Genomic DNA, 19,639 nt, shown 5'->3' on the forward strand with positions numbered 1-19,639 from the left:
GAAGAATATTCTGTTACCTCATGGTGACAGAGTGCGCTGGAGATAACTGAGCAGCTGTAAGTATTACATGGATTTGGCAGTATAGAATGGTATATTAGGGAATCAGAGGCCTAAGTTCAAATCTCAGCTTGTTTACTTACTAGCTTTGTGGGCCTCGGCTTGTATATAACTTCCCTGAGCTTCCTCTATAAATCGGAACAAGTAATAGGACCTCAGAGAGTTATTGTGAAAGTGAGGGCTAAATGTGAGAGTGCATATCACCTGGTAGTTCTCAATAAGTGTTAGTTTCTTTCCTTCCTTTTAGGAATATGTGCTGACCATTTAGTATCATCAGTGGGTAATACATTAATTCCATGTCATGGCTTCATTTAAAAAAAATTTTTTTTAGAGAAAGAGACAGGAAGGGAGAGAGTGAGGAAGGAGAGAGATGAGAAGCATCAACTTGTATTTGCTTTTACTTTAGTTGTTCATTTATTTCTTCTCATGTGTGCCTTTACCAGGGGGCTCAAGCCAGTGACATTGGGCATCAAGCCAGCAACACTTGGGCTCAAGCCAGTGACCTTGGGATCATGTTGATAATCCTGTACTCAAGCCAGCAACCCTGCACTCAAGCCGATGAGCCCACGCTCAAGCTGGTGACATGGGGTTTCAAACTAGGGACGTCTACTGTGCTACCACTGGTCAGGCTAAATTTCTTTTTTTGAAAAGACAGTGTACACATAAAATTTTAAATAATAACTTATAAACTTTATTACTCTAAATTTTTTGCATATTCTTTTTTTTTTTTTTTTTTTTTTTTTTTTACGGAGACGCAGAGAGTCAGTGAGAGGGACAGACAGGCAGGAACAGAGAGAGATGAGAAGCATCAATTATCAGTTTTTCATTGCGACACCTTAGTTGTTCATTGATTGCTTTCTCATATGTGCCTTGACTGCGGGCCTTCAGCAGACCGAGTAACCCCTTGCTCGAGCCAGCGACCTTGTGTCCAAGCTGGTGAGCTTTGCTCAAACCAGATGAGCCCGCGCTCAAGCTGGCAACCTTGGGGTCTCGAACCTTGGTCCTCCGTGTCCCAGTCTGACGCTTTATCCACTGCACCACTGCCCGGTCAGGCGCATATTATGTTATATATTATATAGTTGTAACAAATTCCATATTCATATATAATTTGCCATTTCCCTATTTCAGCAGTCTTAGAATTTGTATTGATTATCTGATATTCTACTGTCAGTTTAATCTAATAAAACATTCCCCCTAATGATAGACATTTAAATTATTTACATTCTTTGTGCCAATATAAATAAATAGTGCTTCAGTTAATACCTTTTACTTTCTGAATTCCTTCATCCTGTGTACTTTTGGTAACATTCATATGGTCACCTTTTCAAAGAAAAAACCACATTAAGAGACCAAAGCTTAAAGCTTTTTGTTTTTAAACAGTGTCTTATTGCTTATAACTTCAGATGTCTTTCTTCTTTTGACTTATTTCCTAGAATAAATTTCTGTAAGTGGAGCTGCTGGGTCAGAGTATAACACCATTATAATCCAGTGCATTTTATTATAGCTTCACCTTTCTGGGTTATGTGGATTGTACAGGGTAGTGAGAACACCATATTGGCAGTACTAGAGTCATTCCTAACTTTAGTACTAACTAGCTGTGAGATCTTGGGTTGGTTATTTATTTTTTAATTTCTATGTTCTCATCTGTAAAACTAGCATGTTGTGTTAGGTAATTATTCTGGTTCCCTTTAACTTTAATATCCATAGTTTTATACTAAAAAGTAAGGGCTGTTACCTATACCTTAGGTTTGCAAATTATATTATTTTGTTCCTTTCCTCCCTAAAAGATTTACTTGAGGAAAAGTTCTTGTATCAACTTTAGTTGTTCAGTGGAACTTCTGCTCTCTTGGAAGCTGTTTACATGAGGAGTTTACATACCCCTTCACTAACAGATGGATCTCTGGGGTACTTACCTCCTATAGAGGCAGGAGAACAAAGACCTTGTTTAAAAGATCTTGCTTAGGTAACAGAAATTGGAAGAAATATAGGGGCCACTACTACCTGTTTAATGCGAAGTGTCTCAGGCCTTCTTTCTACAAAACTCCTGACATGACATGGATAGTGTCTCTGGTTTGCCTTCTATTTGACTCGTCCCCTTCCCATGTAAACTTCCTGTGGGTTCTTCTCCTTTGGTTGCTAGTGCTAGACCTCAGCACATTCTATCTCTGACCCATTTTAGGCAGCTGACACACAGGAGTTTGGGACCAAACTGCACAAATCATTTCATGAGATCACCCAGCACCGAATTCTTCACCACTGCTCATTTGAGGTGAAGCAGGTAATTGTCAAGTAATAATCAGTACTTTGGTGGGAATGTTCCATACTGATATATGGGAACCCTGAATACAGGGTAAGTAGGTGCAGGTGCTTTAGATTACACAATCTGAGGCTAGCTTTTCAGCAAAAAACAAAACGAAATGTTAGAAAATTTTTATAGAATGTAGTATTACATAGAGGTTAAGAGCATGGTTAGCTCTTGCTTGATTTCTATTTCTGCCAGTAACAAGTTGCATGGTATTATTATGGAAGCTGTTCAACCTTTCTAAGCATTAGTTTATTTATCAGTATTCTGATGCATACCTAAACTGATCGTTGTAAGATGTGAATAAAATAATGTACTGGTATGTATGTAGACTGCTACGCACATAGCTACTCTTATAATGGTGATGATATGATAGACTTTTTATGTTTAGTTTTGCCTAATCAAACATATACTTTTATCTATTCACCTTTTTGAATGCTGGAGATACAGAGTTGTATTAGGGTCTCTACCCTTAAGAAGATCTAGTAGCTTCAACTGGTTTTGTGACAGGCTTCTCTAATGAGTAAAGAAAAATTATAGCTGGGAAATTCTGCATCTCAATTCCAGGTGTGGTTGGTAGTAGTGTTCCAACTGAAGTCCATGGCTCCAATAAGTAGGAATGACTTTCCTGAAACTAAAGTATAAATTGAGTAAATAAAAAAGATTAAGGGGTGAAATTATTATACAGTGGCTTCTGGCCAAGGTGGAGTAACAGAAACCAGATTTACCCTCTTGCCTGAAATAACAATATATCTGGGCACAATATCTGAAACAATGGTTCTCAGGATATTGGGTATCAGACAATGAGTGAGCTAGTCATTCCTGAGAAATGGAAAACTAATGAAGTGAGCCCTATGGTTGCCCTAGCATACTGCCTAGAGAAAGTATGGAGGCCATGGAACAGAGAGAGGGAATCCATGCAGAGCCTAGTGTTCTCCCTGAGTAAATGAAGCTGAGAATCCAAGAATTCCAAGGCAGCTGGAGTTTCCAGGTCAGAGTACAGAGAAGAGAGCTGCACAGAGAGAGAGAATTCTGGAGATATGCAGAGGTTCCACTCGCTAGTATTCAGTTGAGTACTGATCAGCTTATTCATGTGAAGAAACTATCCAAGTAAAGAACCATCCAGAAGGATTAGAGGGAACAATATGAAAAGCTTACACAGGGCTGTGAATAGTTACTAATGCCATCAACCAGAGGAAAGCCTTATAATTTACAAAGCCTCAGGTAGAATACTAAGAAGTATTTTGTCTCATGAGTAGAGAAAAATTAAACCTACAATAAACACTCAAAGCCCTGGCCGGTTGGCTCAGTGGTAGAGCGTTGGCCTGGCGTGCAGGAGTCCCGGGTTTGATTCCTGGCCAGGGCACACAGGAGAAGCGCCCATCTGCTTCTCCACCCCTCCCCCTCTCCTTTCTCTCTGTCTCTCTCTTCCCCTCCCGCAGCCGAGGCTCCATTGGAGCTAAGATGGCCCGGGTGCTGAGGATGGCTCTGTGGCCTCTGCCTCAGGCGCTAGAATGGCTCTGGTTGCAACAGAGCGACGCTCCGGATGGGGAGAGCATCGCTCCCTGGTGGGCGTGCCAGGTGGATCCCGGTCGGGCGCATGCAGGAGTCTGTCTGACTGCCTCCCTGTTTCCAGCTTCAGAAAAAAAATACAAAAAAAACCACTCAGATGGTCCTGCTTAACAAAGCTTAAAAGCAGAAGCAAGACCTAAAAGGATCAGTGCTTCCAAGTAATTCAATGGCACCAGAGAACAAAGTTCAAAAATATTTTGGGGGAGCCTGACCAATAATGGCATAGAGGATACAGCATGGATGTGGAACACTGAGGTCATTGGTTTGTAACCCGAGGTTGTTGGCTTGAGCCTGGGGTCTCTGGCTTGAGCCCAAGGTTGCCAGTTTGATCCCTGGTCAAGGTACATATGAGAAGCAATCAGTGCACAACTAAGTAGAGCAATGAGTTGATGTTTCTCTCCCTTTCTCCCTTTCTCCCTCTCTCAAAAAATTATTTTCTTCTTTTCCAAGTGAGAGGAGGGGAGATAAACAGATTCTTGCATGCGCCCAGCTCAGTACGCACCCAGCAACCCATGTCTGGGGCCGATGCTCTGCCCATCTTGGGCCATGCTTGCAACTGAGTTATTTTTAGTGCCTGAGGCTGAGGCTCCACGGAGCCATCCTCAGCACTCAGGGCCGATGCACTTGAACCAATCAAGCCATGGCTGCAGGAGAAGAGAGAGAGGGGGGAGGTGAAGCAGATGTTTGTTTCTCCTGTGTGCCCTGGCTGGGAATCAAACCTGGGACATCCACAAACCAGGCCAATGCTCTACCACTGAGCCAGATGACCAGGGCAATCAAGATGATGTATTTAAACTCAGCTGTGTCAGTTATATTAAATATAAATGGTCTAAACAAGCCAATTAAGAGGCAGAGATTCTTGGATTGAATAAAAAAGCAAAAGCCAGCCCTGGCCAGTTCTGCTCTTTTCTTCCTCTGCTACTTCTGTTTGCCTGATTGGATGGGGAAGTTGAGGTGCCCAGGAACCCAAGGGTCATAGCATCACGTTTTCCTCTCCTTCTCTAATTTGTAGCTAGAAAAGCAGAGGAGAGCAGTAAAACCCCTGTAAATGCTCCTTCACACCTTTTCCATGGCTATGTATACCTTCGAGGAAGTACCTTCCTAGGTATGCATCAGCTGTTCTGTTCAGTTGGTTCACTGCAAACACTCTTGCTGGTTTCCCTCCGACTTGGAAAGCTGCTTCTCACAACTTGAGCAAATAAAAGCGAATGCCCATTGTATTAGTTTCCTATGGAAGCTTTAACAAACTACCGTAAACTTTATGGCTTAAAAACAGAAAAAATTTTTATTTGTTGATTAAAAAAATTTGGGGGGGATTTTATCTATTGATTTTAGAGAGGAGGGAGAGAAAGGGGGGAATAGCAGGAAGCATCAACTTGTAGTAGTTGCTTCTCATGTGCCTTGAACAGGCAAGCCCAGGATTTTGAACCCATGACCTCAGTGTTCCAGGTTAACGCTTTATCCACTGCGCCACCATGGGGTCAGGCCTATTTATTGATTTTAGAGAGAGGAAGTAGGGGAGAGAGATAGGAACATCGATCTGTTCCTGTATGTGCCCTGACTGGGGATCAAACCAACCTTTGTGCATCCAGACAAAGCTCTAACCAACCGAGCTATCCTGCCAGAACTATACAAAACAACAACAAACCCCAGAAATGTATTACCTCAGTTTGGAGTCCAGAAATTTGAAATCAACGTGTTAGCAGGGCCGTGCCCCTTCCAAAGGCTCTAGTGGAGAATCCTTCCTTCCTTCTAGTTTTTGTTGGTTCCAGATACTCCTTGGCTCATTACTCTAGTTAGTTCCACCTGCCTCCATCTTCACATGCCTTTCCCCTTTTTCTCTCAAATATCCCTCTGCCTTTCTCTTAAATAAGGACACCGGTTGCCTGACCAGGCGGTGGCGCAGTGGATAGAGCGTCGGACTGGGACACGGAGGACCCAGGTTTAAGACCCTGAGGTCGCCAGCTGAGCGTGAGCTCATCTGGTTTGAGCAAAGCTCACCAGCTTGGACCCAAGGTCGCTGGCTCGAGCAAGGGGTTACTCGGTCTGCTGAAGGCCTGCAGTCAAGGCACATATGAGAAAGCAATCAATGAACAACTAAGGTGTCGCAGCGCGCGACGAAAAACTAATGATTGATGCTTCTCATCTCTCCATTCCTGTCTGTCTGTCCCTGTCTGTCCCTCTCTGACTCTGTAAAAAACAAACAAAAAAACCCTTTTATTGGATTTAGAGCCCACTCTGAATCCACAGTGGTCTTATCTTAAGGTCTTAATTACATCTGTGAAGACCCCTTTTCCAAATAGAGTGATATTCACAGGTTTTGGGGGTTAAGAGTTAAGAGATATCTTTTGGTGGACTGCTATTCGACTCACTGTAGCTGTCTAGCGATAGTTCAGGCTAAAGCGTTTTCTATGGGACGTGGGATATATGGGCAGGATCTACAAGTATTTCAGCCTGTGATAACCTTTTTCATGGGCCTGATATACTAGTGAGATCTCAGAATGAAATGATCTAACCTCTTGCCCATTCTATTGCTATATTGATTACTCATAGCCTCAGGGCCATTCATAGCCCAATTAATTTGGCAGATGGCTAGTGAACATAAGGTTCACTCATCTATGCCAGGATTTACACAAAGATTGTGTAAGGTGGGTTGTAGTTTTTGAGAACTTGTCTAATTTGCCCAGTCATAGTCATTAAATGGCAAGGCTGGGATTTGTTCTGAGTTCTCCTGGCTCTGAAGCCTAGTAGCATTGTTACCATGTAGGGCTGGATCACAACCAGGGAAGATGAGTAATCAGAAGCATTGAGCAGAACCCATGTTTCTCCACTCAAGATCATTACCATTTCCCTCTGATGATTACTAACAGTAACTTATAGTGGCACCCAGTGGCTTCAGCTAGAAACTACAAGTAAAATAGCTGACCTTGAGTAATACAGAATACCACCATCTAAGGCTATTATTATATATTCAAATTCCTTGAAAGGTAAGGTTTATCATGCCTGCATCTTTACAAGAAATTTATGATAGAGAAAGATGGGCATCCACACATAAAATGACGAACAGGGGCATGCTTCCGAGACCACGAAGTGGGGCAGACAGTGGGTGAGTGACGAGTTCTAAGCAAGAAGAAATGCTGGGGTAAGCTGCAAAGGCTCTAGCAGAAGGAAGACTTGAAGGTTGGGGGCTGGGTAGAAGGGTTCACACAAGCCAGGGAGAATAAAGAGGGAGGGTGTGGCAGGTGAGGGTGGACAGCCCTGTGAGGTGAACAAAAGCTACCAGGCACATTCATTTCACTGGGGCTCATTCATGCTTCTGCAGAACTAACTCAAGTCTTCTAATTTTTTAAGCAGGTGCTCCCAGAGAAACATGATGCAGAGGAGAGCACAGAGGATACACGTGAGAACAGCAGCCTGGAGCTCCTTGCAGGTAAGGTTTCAGCTTTTCAGGTGAGCCCTGAATCAAAGCAGAGAAGTAAAAAGTATGGCTTCGAGGCTTTCAGACTGCACCTTTCACCATAGCAGTGTTCTGGAATCTGGTTGGCTCTGTCACTGTGGGTGTTCTGGGGCAGTAGGAGGCCTTCCATCTCAAAGCTGGTAAGGTTTGAGAAGTGTCTTACTTTGTGCAGTTACAAAGAGGTGTGTGTGATGAGGTGGAGCCCTGAATCCGGTTTGTTCCTTCATGTCTTTTCCCGATTATTAGTGTCGATACTACAGCTGTCCCTAGTTTTGATTACTGTCTGTTTGGGCTCTTCTGGAGGCTGTTCCTGGGTGCAGATGCCACCTTAACTTTGATGTATTATGGGGACGTGTCGGTGTGTGTGATGTGATGGTCATTATCCTGAAGTCTTTTCTTCCCCCATCCCACCCCTAATACTTAAACAGCGTTGGAGGCCAGCAGTGGTGGGGAGATATATATATATATGTAAATGACTAGAAATAACTATAGCAACTGGTGCCTGAACCTGTGTGGTACAGGTGCCAGGCACTACTCTGAACTTTTAAAAGTATTAATGCTCTTAATTCTCAAAATAATCCTATGAGGTACAGGTACTATTATTTTCTCATTTTACATATGAGGAAATGAGGCCGAGATGTCAATAAACTTACCCGAGGTCACACAACTAGTAAACGGCAGAGCCAGAAATCAACCCCCCCCCCAGGCAGCCTGGCTCCAGTATGTCTCTAAAAAGGGCCAGACTAGCGGGGATGCACTGTTGGACAAAATAGTGCTTTAGGCCCTGGCCAGTTGGCTCAGTGGTGGAGCGTCGGCCTGGCGTGTGGAAATCCCGGGTTCGATTCCCGGCCAGGGCACACAGGAGAAGCGCCCATCTGCTTCTCCACCCCTCCCCCTCTCCTTCCTCTCTGTCTCTCTCTTCCCCTCCCGCAGCCAGGGCTCCATTGGAGCAAAAGATGGCCTGGGCGCTGGGGATGGCTCCTTGGCCTCTGCCCCAGGCGCCAGAGTGGATCTGGTCATGACAGAGCGACGCCCCCTAGTGGGCGTGCCGGGTGGATCCCGGTCGGGCGCATGCGGGAGTCTGTCGGACTGCAGAAAAATACTAAATAAATAAATAAAAATAGTGCTTTAAATTTGCACAAGTGAATCAGTTAACAGGCTGCCTATAGGCACTGCCCAGTGCAGCGTGAGCCACAGTGAGAGGGGACGCCAGTTTCCCGGCAGGGAGATCAGCGCTTGGCAGGGAGGGAAGAGCTGGATAGTGCAAACTCCACGAAGAATCCGTAAAGCTAGTGACGAAGTGGGCGCGAGCCCCAAGCGAGGGCTTGGTACAACCACAAATGCCCATTCCTGGGCTTAGCTGGGGCGGGATAGAGACCCTGAAAGCACTCCGCAGCCTCAGCCTGAACCTGAACGGCCGGAGCTGCCGGGGTTTCGGGGTTTGATCCGGACCCAGTGAAAGTGTTTTCAGGCTGGAGAGCAGGGCCCCAGCTTCTCCCTTTCCCAGGTTTCGCCCACGGGTCTTTTCCAGACTTGGGCCATGGGATGAGCGTGCTCGTTTTCTCCTAGGGATCAGCGGGCAGGTAGAAAACAAGAGGCTCAAGAAAGGCAGCTCCCGCCAGGTCCTGGAGGGAATGCGGGCTCTCCACTCGGACAGGGCCCCGAGTCCTTCAGAGGCTGCCTTGCGCCGTGGGGAGCCGCTCGCGGCCTTCCCGGCCCCTAGCGGAAGCCGGGCCAACTCCAGCAGCGGCCAGGAGGTAACCGAGGACTGCGCAGGGAAGGGCAGGGACCCGGCCGCTGCCGAGGCGTCCTCACCCCGGCCCCCGTTTCCTTCCGTAGGAGGCGCTGTGGCTGCAGGAGGTCTCCAATCTGTCCGAGTGGCTAAGTCCCGGCCCCCGAGCCAAACTCTCCGCGCGTTCGCGCCAATCTGGCGGATACCGAAGCCACGTGTAGTCTGTTGTTCAATAAATTTACAGCGTGCGCGTCGGGTCCTTTTCAGTATTGTGGGAGGGGCCGGGCCCGCGCCGCGAAATGACGTCACCAAAGCTTCCCGCAGGCGCGGGCCAAGGCGATGGGCTTGCGTCACTGGTGCGCGCCGCGGGTGCGGGCGCGATGGCGGCGCTGGGCGGGGATGGGTTGCGTTTGCTGTCGGTGTCGCGACCGGAGCGACAGCCCGAGTCGGCGGTTCTGGGAGGTCCGGGCCCCGGCTTGTGCTGCTGGGTGTCGGTGTTTTCCTGTCTCAGCCTCGCCTGCTCCTACGTGGGCAGCCTCTATGTCTGGAAGAGCGAGCTGCCCAGGTGCGGGGGCTGCGCGCGCGCCTTGAACCCGCGCCTCCACGAGGCGGGGCTGCAGGCGGAGCTTGGGCGAACCGAGGGCGGGGCGGGGCTGTGCTGTCAGGAGGCAGCCGTGGGCCTCCTGAACTTAATGCCCCCTCCGTAGGGACCACCCTGCCGTCATCAAGCGGCGTTTCACCAGTGTCCTGGTGGTGTCCAGTCTCTCGCCCCTCTGCGTGCTACTCTGGAGGGAACTCACAGGCATCCAGGTGCAAAGGAGGCGGGGCAGAGGGCAACAGGGGAGATCTGAGGGGTCATTGAGGGAGGGAGCCAGACTGATGTCCCCTTTCCTGTGGCTCAGCCAGGCACACCCCTTCTCACCCTGATGGGCTTCAGGCTGGAGGGCATTTTCCCAGCAGCACTGCTGCCCCTGCTGCTGACCATGGTGAGTTCTTTCTTTTTCCTTCTCTGTTCTTTGGTATGAGCATAACGCTCCTTTATGTGACCTCCTTTTCTTATCCTGATTATATCCAGTTTTTGCTGATGGGAGACAGGAATTGTGAGGTGGTTCGACGCCCTCTGGTATGCAGGGGTGGGAAACCTCGGCTGAGAACAGGAAGCTTGAGGCCTCGTCTGGGTAAAGGCTGTGGATTATAGTTTAAGCCTTTCATTTGATTACTCCTGATTTTGTATCTCCAGATCCTTTTTCTGGGCCCACTGATGCAGCTCTCAATGGATTGCTCCTATGACCTGACAGATGGGTTGAAGGTGGTCTTAGGTGAGTCCTCTGTGCTGAGGGGAAAAGTAGCAGGTAGTCCAGGATAGGGAATCACAATGGGACCTGAACATGAGATGAGATGCTTTGTTTCCTCATCAGTAAAGTGGAAACATATAGCAGGTGTCCTTTGAGAGTTGGTTCCTCATGTTCTAGGAGCCCCCTAGGTACCACTAGAAGTGAACTTGGATTAGAGAGCATTTTTCTTGCTTAAACCCTTGGCATCTCCAAGCCAGAGCTGGTCATGGGCAGGGTTTTTATGTTTTGTTTTGTTTTAGAGACAGAACGGGAGAGAGAAGCATCAACTTGTAGTTGTGTTCATTGCACTTCATATGTGCCTTGATCCAAGGGCTCAAGCCGACAAGTGACCCACTGTTCAAGCTGGTGACCTTTGGGTTCAAGCCAGTGACCATGGGATCATTTCCATGATTCCATGCTCAAGCAGGCAACTCTGTGCTCAAGCCAGATGAGTTCATGCTCAAGCTGCCGGCCTCAGGGTTTCAAACCTGGGACCTTGGCATCCCAGACCAGTGCTCTGTCTACTGCACCACCACTGGTCAGGCTATTTTGGGCAGATTTTGATGTTGCCAGATATCATGTCTCAGCTGCTAATGCCTTTCCATTCAGTCTTCTTGAGACATTGTGTTATGCTGATAAACAAAGCTGGACCCTTACCTGTTCTGAGTATGAACGCCTAACCTAAGTTTGGCCAGGAAAAGATTGTTGGAGGACCTCTAGGGTCTCTGTTCAATAACTAGCCACCCATTGCCTGTCTTGACTCCCCTCTCCTAGCCCCTCGCTCCTGGGCCCGCTGTCTCACAGATATGCGTTGGCTTCGGAACCAAGTGATTGCACCTCTGACAGAGGAGCTGGTGTTCCGGGCCTGCATGCTTCCCATGTTAGCACCATGTACAGGCCTGGGCCCTGCTGTGTTCACCTGCCCTCTCTTCTTTGGAGTTGGTGAGTCCAACCTGGTCCTGCTGAAATGATCCCAGCATGAAAGCTAAGAACTGGGCTTGGGGCAAGGATTGGGTCTATAGGGCAGGCTGGGAACAATGCCACATGGTTCTCACCTTCTTCCTAGCCCATTTTCACCACATTTTTGAGCAGCTTCGATTCAGCCAGAGCAGTGTGGGGAGCATCTTCTTGTCTGCAGGTGAGTCCTAGAGAGCATGCCTGGGGAAGCCTTGGGTTGGAGTATGTCAGGGTGTCCTTAACTAGCCACTCTGGGGGAATTGGGAACAGAGGGCTATACTGTTGGAGGGGCTACTGATCATTGGGAGTTGGGGTGCCGAGGACAGTCATACATGCTGGGGCAGACAGTCACTGCCACCAGAGGGAAGGGGGTTTGTCTGTGTGATGGGCGTACAGTGTTTGGACAGGAAGGGCATGCAGGTGTGCTCACTCACAGACTCCCCGTCTCCAGCGTTCCAGTTCTCCTACACAGCTGTCTTTGGTGCCTACACTGCTTTTCTCTTCATTCGCACAGGTTGGTCCTCAGTCTCTCATGGGTCCCCCAGGGCTCGGGCCCACAGGAGTGGGTGGGAGAATGGGAAGACTTTGTTCTAGGAGCAACAATTTTTGTTTTTAACCGCAGTCTTTGAGACAGGCTACGCCAGGGCCCTCAGCCCTGAGAGGCAGAAGGAAGCAGAGGCCATGGTGTGTGGATGCATGGGTGGACCATTGATCTGTCACAGGGGGTGAGGGTCCTTGGGCAGGAGGAGGCTGCTCCTCGAGCTGCTGTGTCTCCCCTCCCCAGGACACCTGATTGGGCCAGTGCTCTGCCACTCCTTCTGCAATTACATGGGCTTCCCTGCTGTGTGTGCAGCCCTGGAGCATCCACAGAGGCGGCCCCTGCTGGCAGGCTATGCCCTGGGCGTAGGACTCTTCCTGCTTTTGCTCCAGCCCCTCACGGACCCCAAGCTCTATGGCAGTCTTCCCCTTTGTGTGCTTTTGGAGCGGGCAGGGCACTCAGAGGCTCCCCTGTGCTCTTGACCCTCGCTTCTGCACACACTCCTATGAACTCGCGTGGGCTCCTCAGCCCTCCCCACCAATGGGTGCTTCAGGGGAGGAGCTGACTGGGGTCTGGAGATCTCAGGAATTTTTGTAGGGGATTGAAGCCAGAGCTAGTTGAATCCCAGGGACCAAGAGAAAGGAGTAGATATCCAAAGGGTGCACCCCCCTCAAAAGGGGGGTGAGGAGCATTTGGGAGTGAGGGAACATGGAGCAGGTCCCAGGAGCCGTGCACTTCCTTCCTCACTGGACTGCTGCTTCTCTGAGCTCCTCTGCCCCTGAAACGCTGCTGGGGGTCGAGTCTACAGAACTCCTCCCCCAACTTCCCAGGGTTTTCTCACTGTCTTTTTGCATCAGGACTTTGTATTGGGATATTAAAGAGATTTAACTTGGGTAACATGGCTTTGCACCTTTAGGAATGAGTGTATTTGGGGTCTTGGGAGTGTGCCTGGTGGGGACAGACGGGAGCCTCTGTCTGCATTGGGTCATGTAGTTTCCTTCTTCCTGAGCCAGGCCCCTAGTCCTATCACAAGTGGACCTGGAATGCAGGTACCAGGTGTGGGCCCAGCTCATCCTGGTTCCTGTGACTTGGCTACCAGGGTCAGGACATGGGACCCAGGTCCCTGACCCCAGTGATGGAGCCTCTATCCTGTCCGAGAAGCTAGGGCCACTTTGGGGCTTCCACTGGGATCTCCCCAAAGTCTGCCAGCCTCCCATTTTGGAAATAGATCCAAAATGTTAGAGGAGCCAGTTCAGTCACATGAGAGGCTTTTCTGGCCCTCTCCACCTCGAGGTCTGCCACCATGCTGCTTGTCTGGTCCCTGTTGGAGAACAGAGGCTATAGCCCTGAGACCAGCAGCAATCCTGCTGAGCAAGACTCTAACTCAGGATTCTGTCTTAGAGCCTGTGAATGTTCTCTGCTGAGTGTTTTTCAGGCCCCATTCCAGACTCTTAGGGTGTTCCGAGTCCCCTTCCCTGAGGCGGGTGGTTGAAGGAACGGAAATGCATGTGCAGTCATTGTCCACAGCACCCCCAGATTGGCTGTGACTAAAGCACATTCACCTGGATCTAAAAGGGCATTATGAGAGTCACACACCCACCTTGCTGGAAAGTTCTGTGTAGCAGCTGTTGGAGAGGCAGAGGGAGTGAGCACAGGCCTATTCAGAAGGTACCTTTGGAATCTTGAGAGTCCAAAAAGGAGGTGGCCCAGGCCCAACCAGAGACTGGGTTGTGGTTTCCTAAGAGGGCTGGAATGGTCCCCTGGGAGCTGGGGTATCCAGGCTTTGTCCCTCCTTTTCCTCATGCTCCTGCTTAGGAACAGCCCCCTGCTGTCTCATCCTCCCACCATCACCTCACCGTCCTCACTGCCCCTGTGCAGTGAGCCACAATGTGGTGACACAGGCAGGGTTGTTCACTTTGCAGTGGAGGGAACTGGCTGAGGACAGGTTTCTCCTGAGAGCTCATTCTGGCGGGTAGGCAGGGTTAGGTCCCGAGACTGCCCAGTGCTGCTAACTTCCCATCAAAGCCTCATACCTGGCCCTGGCTGGCTGGCTCAGTGGTAGAGCGTCGGCCTGGCATGCAGAGTCCCGGGTTTGATTCCTGACAAGGGCACACAGGAGAAATGCCCATCTGCTTCTCCACCCCTCCCCCTCTCCTTCCTCTCTGTCTCTCTCTTCCCCTCCCGCAGCCGAGGCTCCATTGGAGCAAAGATGGCCCAGGCGCTGAGGATGGCTCTGTGGCCTCTGCCTCAGGCACTAGAATGGCTCTGGATGCAACAGAGTGAGGCCCCAGAGGGGCAGAGCATCGCCCCCTGGTGGGTGTGCCGGGTGGATCCCGGTCGGGCGCATGCGGGAGTCTGTCTGACTGCCTCCCTGTTTCCAGCTTTGGAAAAATGCAAAAAAAAAAAAAAGCCTCATACCTGAAGATTCCCACGGAGGGCTTTCCACACCTCCCAGAACTGGTGCCTGTCTGCTTTCAGTCCTGGGAGAAGGGCTGTGAAGCTGGACCAGGGTTTAGAAAGGAAAGCAGTGTGCATGGGAAGCAAGTCCACTAACCAGCTTGGTTTGAACCCTTTCTGTCCCTTACTAGCTGTGGGGTCCTGGGCAAGTTATTTAACTCTGTGACTGTTCATAAAGTGGGTGAAGGCTGATTACCTGGGTTAACAAGTGTTGAACTTAGAACAGCCCCACTTCCCCAAGCCCTTAGTAATGACTAGCTAATCCTGTTTGAGGTGTATAGATAGTAGGTACTCAGTAGTGGCTTAAATCAAGGCAACTATTGTCATTCTCACTACCCCAAGAAGATACAGCTGGCCTGGGGAGTCAGAAGAGCAGAACACCCTGTCTCTGAGTGTCAAGTGGGGTGGGCTGCAAGGACCCATCATGGAGGGCAGGGGAAAGTCAGTTTTATTGAGCAAAGTTCTCAGGACCTGGGGCTTGCTTAGGGTCCTCACCCCCTAGAGGTGGGTCCCCCTAAACCTGCTCCCCTGGATCCTATAGGCCCACCTGTGCCACCACCTGTAGTCTCCAGCAAGGATAGGACCCTCATTTGGCAAGAGGTGAGTATGTGAGTCCACCAGCAGGGAAAGGACAGATGGCTGGAGAAAGGGGACAGGCCACTGCAAGACTTCTCTCCTGCTACGAGCAGTGGACAGGAGCCCCAGGGCCAGGCCTTCCTGGCCTCTGTTACTGGCTGGCCCGGGCCTGCCCTGGCAGCACAGTCTGTAGAAAGCTTAGGGTAGGGATGGCCAGGTTGCAAGTTAGGTGACATCACTCAATCTCCAGGATGAGGTCATCACCCTCCAGTGTCATGTCTGTGGTTACGTGCACCTTGCGGACAGTACCCTCCATGGGTGAGGTTACCACAGTCTCCATCTTCATGGCGCTGAGCACACAAAGGGGCTGGCCTTTGGCCACCTTGTCCCCTGCTGCCACCTTGATGTCTATCACCTTCCCAGGCATGGGTGCCCCGATCTGGCCCTTCACATCCTTCAGGGCCTTGGGGTGGAAGTGCATCTCCTGCGGGCGGCAGAGGGGACATGAGACACCAGGCCCCCCGCCCCCCCCCCCCGCCCCGGCCGGCAAGGGGGGAGCTGTACCTTCATGGCCTGCGTGTCCTTGACCAGAATGGACCGCAGCTGTCCATTGAGCTCGAAGAAGACCTGCCTTTGGCCAGCCCAGTTCAGGTCGCTCACGGCCAGAGCTTTAATGTGCAGTGTCTTGCCTCGCTCCAGCTCCACCTGCAGGGGGTGCAGCAGCTCAGAGCTGAGGGGCAAGCAAGGGGAAGCAGTCCCCACCCTGGGTCTCAGCTCCCTGCTAATCCAGGCCTAGCTCCCTGGTGACCAAGGGTACTTCATGCACCCGTAACTCAAGGACCAGTGACAGCCAGGCCATCGGACACTCCAGATGTGCCGCGGTCCTTGGTGGTGGGGGCAGAGTCTCTGGGCTGGAGTATATACACAGACGCCGCTGACCTCAAACTCCTCTGCAATTCTGGGGCCCTGCAGGAAGAGGCGGGTGTTGAGGCTGTCCACGGGGCCAAAGGTGGCCGTGAAGTCCTTGAACTGGGCAAAGACATCAGGGTACATGGCCGCTGAGAGCACATCCTCTGGTGTCACCTCGTCCCCGTGCCGCTCTATCAGTTCCTTCTCTAGCGCCTGCAGGTCCAGGGGAGGAAGGGAGGCCCCAGGCCGGCCCTCCACCCTCGGCAGATCCTTTAACACCTGGGGAACACGGCAAAAGGTCAGGCCTGACTCCTGTACCAGCTCTTACCTCACAGTGGGCTGGGCCGTCCCTACCTTGGAGCGAAAGGGCTCAGGAAATCCCCCGTGGGGGATGCCAATGTAGCCTTGCAGGAACTCCACCACAGAGCGGGGGAAGGACAGCTCTTCTGCCTGCGCCTCGACATCTGCTCGGCCTAGCCCATTCTGCACCATAAACTGGGCAAGGTCCCCCACGATCTTGGAAGAGGGAGTCACCTGAGGAGATGGGCCCCTGGGTTAGGGTGCCAGGCACCTTACGGAGGCCCAGAAGCACAGGTAAGAACACGGCCTGACTCACCTTGATGAGGTCACCTAGCATCTGGTTGGCCTCCACGTAGGCCTTTTTGACTTCCTTGAATTTGGAGCCGAGCCCCATGCTGTGGGCCTGGAAGTGCAGGTTGGTGTACTGACCCCCTGGGATCTCATTCTCATAAACGTCCGAGTTGCCAGACTTCATGGTAGCCGTGCAGTCAAATGCCGCATACAGTCCCCGGGCCCCCTCCCAGTACTCACTGTAGTCAAACACACGCTCCAGGGGCACCCCTGCAGGGAGGCCAGAGGTGGGGCAGGGTGGGAAATGTACTGAGCTCCCAGCTGTTCTTCCCTAGACCCCAGGGCTGGCTCAGGACCCACTCCAGACTGGGTGGTAAAAGGCAAGGCTGGGCCAGAGCATCTGGAGTCTTGGTTGGCCAGACTACTGGGACTGGTGGGGCTGCAGCTTTGAATGGGGGATGGCCATGTGTCCTACCTGTGTCCAGGGGAGTCCCTCGAGTACAGGCCACCAGGGCCCCCATGCTGGGCTGGGAAGTCATCCCGGACATGGAGTCGGATGCCACATCCACCACATCAGCCCCAGCCTGGGCACAGGCCAGCATGGCTGCCACACCTGCCCCTGATGTGTCATGAGTATGGATGTGCAGTGGGAGGTCAGGGAAGCGGTCCCTGAGAGAGCCGATCAGCATGGTGCAGGCCGCTGGCTTTAGCAGCCCTGCCATGTCCTAAGGGAGAGACAGGGAGGGTGAGTAGGGGGAACAGGGTGTCTGCACGGCGGGGGAGGTGGGGAATCAGGACTGCTGGAGGTAGATGGGCCCAGGTACCTTGATGCACAGTATGTGGGTGCCAGCTTGCACCAGCTCTTCGGCCAAGTCCATGTAGTATTGCAGCGAGTATTTGGTGCGGCTAGGGTCAGCCACATCACCCGTGTAAGAGATGGCGGCCTCGACCACACCACCAGCCCTGCCAGCTGCCTCCATACCCAGCAGCAAATTGGGCAGATAGTTGAGGGAGTCAAAGACCCGAAAAATATCCATGCCATTCTCCTTGGCCACCTCACAGAACCTGAGTGGGTAGGACAGCCCAGGGGTTAGCCACATCCCACTCCCCCCACCCCAACACACACACTCTCTTCTCTGGCTCCTGGCCCACCTGTAGCCCCTGGGGAATGAGTGAGGATCAGGCCTGGCAAGGGGCACAGTACCCACAGGGCAGGGGTGGGCACCACAGTGCGGGCAGCAGAGCAGAACTGTCCTGCACTTAGCTGTGTTCAGTACGGAAGGGTTAGCTGGACGTTCTTGACCATGCAAAGGAGTGGCAGGCTAAGGGAGAACAGCCCTAGCTCTATACCACATAGCCTGGGACAAGTCACCTGCCTTCTTGGGACCTCCATGGTCCCTCTATCTATAAGCCCTTCTAGTTCTCTGACTATAATTCTGAATTTCATGACATCCTCAAATAGCCGCCCTTATGGGTAGGCTTGGTTGTGAGCCTGTCGGGAGCACGGGCTATGGCAGTGACTGCTCACCCCAGCCCAGACTCACTTGAAGACCACATTGTCGGGGTAGTTGGTATAGCCCACAGCATTGGCCCCCCGCAGCAGCATCTGGAATGGGATGTTGGGGATGAGCTCCCGGAGTTCCTGCAGACGCCGCCAGGGGCACTCGTACAGGAAGCGCATTGCAACATCGAACGTGGCTCCTGCACGGGGACCGAGAGGCCCAGGTCAGCCCGTGGGGAAGTCCAGACTCTCTGTGTCCTTCCTCTGACATTCCCCACCCAGTCCTCTGTGCGGAAATTGTTTCTCCTCTGGGTGTCAAATCTGATCTTGTGCCTAGCTCCAGGCCTGGCCAAAGCAGGCACCAGTTACTGTTGGCTGAACAGATGTGCACTGTGCCTTGTTCACTTCTCACCGTTTCCCTCAATGTTAGTGTCTATAGCTTCCAGAGAGGCTCCAGGGCCCTGGCCACACTGGGTGCCTGATTCCTGCCAGGTCCTGTCCCCGTTCCAGCCTACCTCCCCAGTTCTCGATGCTGAAGAGCTGGTTGAAGTTGTGGGCAACATAGGGGGAAATCTTTTTGAGGTCGTGGGTTCTCACACGAGTGGCTAGCAGTGACTGGTGGGCATCCCTGAAGGTCGTGTCCATCAGCAGCAGCCCCCGGTGGTTCCGCACGGCTCTAGCAAAGCCCTCGGGCCCCTCTCGCAGCAGAATGTCTCTTAGGCCAGCAGGGGGCGGGCCTAGGGCAGACCAGGAATTAGCGCCTATCCCGCAGGCAGCAGGCCTCCCCTTGAGCTGGCAGAGTGGATTGCTCCTACCTATGGGCACCACAGGAACGATGGGGTCTGTGGAACTGGGACTGGCTTTGACAGGGATTGGGGTGGTTGGGCCATTCACCATGATGTGTCCTGCGGAGAAAGTGGGCGCTGGGTCAGGGGGTTGGGCAGAGCTGAGTTGAGGGCAGGAGTGAATAGGTGGTGTTGGGGTGGGGAGACTCCTCTGGAAGCCCCAGTCCTCTCCAAAGCCAGACCCTCCTGGGTCCAGGCAGTGGGGATCTATTGAGGACCGTGTGGATAGAAAAGGGAGGTCTCAGATCAGGAGCAAGGAGGGTGGGCAGTGTGAGGGGAGGCAAAGTAAAGGGGGACCAGGTTGAGGGCAGGGGTACTAGAAAGCTCTCTGGGTAAGGGGTCAGGAACAAGGGCATCTGGGAGGGGAGAGGAGGGCAGCCTCGGGGCCGGACCGAGGTAGTACAGCAGCTTCTGGGCCCGGTTCTGTGCAGGGCGCAGCTGGAACAGCTCCGGGTTCTCGTCAATGAACTGGGTGTCCACAGGGCCCGCCAAGAACTGCTGGTTGTTGAGCACGTTCTGCAGGAAGGGGATGTTGGTCTGCAGGACAGAGGTGGGTAGGATGGTGTCACCAGCCAACACAGGGAAAGAAGGAGCTGAAGGTGCCACCCAGGACAACACGGCTTCCCGAGTTCCCCCGGGATGCCATGTTCCCTGTGGAGTAGCATTTCCCCACCTCCTCCCCCCACTCACCCCAGCACAACCTGAAAACAGGCACCTCCACACCTCCCACAGCACGGGAGACAGGTGAGGCCCTCTCCCCACAGCACAGTGGCATGAAGCAGCACCTCTTGCCCTCCAATTGGGTTTCTTG

General features: G+C 51.7%; 2 protein-coding genes across 10 annotated transcripts in view; one reads left to right on the top strand and one right to left on the bottom strand.

Moving 5' to 3' along the window:
- RCE1 (Ras converting CAAX endopeptidase 1) overlaps positions 1-12,846 on the top strand; it is a 31,619-nt gene extending 18,773 nt beyond the window's left edge. Inside the window, exons 5-15 of one of the 4 annotated variants that reach the window (XM_066252157.1) lie at positions 2,237-2,335; positions 7,283-7,361; positions 8,958-9,145; positions 9,228-9,337; positions 9,828-9,930; positions 10,023-10,106; positions 10,361-10,439; positions 11,229-11,396; positions 11,521-11,592; positions 11,848-11,925; positions 12,196-12,846. In XM_066252157.1, coding sequence (XP_066108254.1) covers positions 2,237-2,335; positions 7,283-7,361; positions 8,958-9,145; positions 9,228-9,337; positions 9,828-9,930; positions 10,023-10,106; positions 10,361-10,439; positions 11,229-11,396; positions 11,521-11,592; positions 11,848-11,925; positions 12,196-12,431 — 1,296 coding nt within the window. In that variant the 3' untranslated portion in view covers positions 12,432-12,846. Of the gene's footprint in view, positions 1-2,236; positions 2,336-7,282; positions 7,362-8,957; positions 9,146-9,227; positions 9,338-9,433; positions 9,686-9,827; positions 9,931-10,022; positions 10,107-10,360; positions 10,440-11,228; positions 11,397-11,520; positions 11,593-11,847; positions 11,926-12,195 lie in introns of those variants that run through there. The other 3 variants (XM_066252158.1, XM_066252159.1, XM_066252162.1) reach the window with 3 other exon arrangements.
- Positions 12,847-14,836: 1,990 nt separating this feature from the next.
- PC (pyruvate carboxylase) overlaps positions 14,837-19,639 on the bottom strand; it is a 109,035-nt gene continuing 104,232 nt past the window's right edge. For all 6 annotated transcript variants that reach the window (XM_066252165.1, XM_066252167.1, XM_066252166.1 and 3 more), the window contains 11 exons: positions 19,221-19,365; positions 18,799-18,888; positions 18,499-18,720; positions 18,027-18,183; positions 17,307-17,547; positions 16,958-17,207; positions 16,508-16,752; positions 16,246-16,425; positions 15,922-16,170; positions 15,547-15,687; positions 14,837-15,466 (listed from right to left, as the gene is read on the bottom strand). In XM_066252165.1, the coding sequence (XP_066108262.1) occupies positions 15,218-15,466; positions 15,547-15,687; positions 15,922-16,170; positions 16,246-16,425; positions 16,508-16,752; positions 16,958-17,207; positions 17,307-17,547; positions 18,027-18,183; positions 18,499-18,720; positions 18,799-18,888; positions 19,221-19,365 (2,169 nt within the window). In that variant the 3' untranslated portion in view covers positions 14,837-15,217. The remainder of the gene's footprint in view (positions 15,467-15,546; positions 15,688-15,921; positions 16,171-16,245; positions 16,426-16,507; positions 16,753-16,957; positions 17,208-17,306; positions 17,548-18,026; positions 18,184-18,498; positions 18,721-18,798; positions 18,889-19,220; positions 19,366-19,639) is intronic.

Source organism: Saccopteryx bilineata, chromosome 1 (assembly GCF_036850765.1).
Source record: "Saccopteryx bilineata isolate mSacBil1 chromosome 1, mSacBil1_pri_phased_curated, whole genome shotgun sequence".
NCBI lineage: Eukaryota > Metazoa > Chordata > Mammalia > Chiroptera > Emballonuridae > Saccopteryx > Saccopteryx bilineata.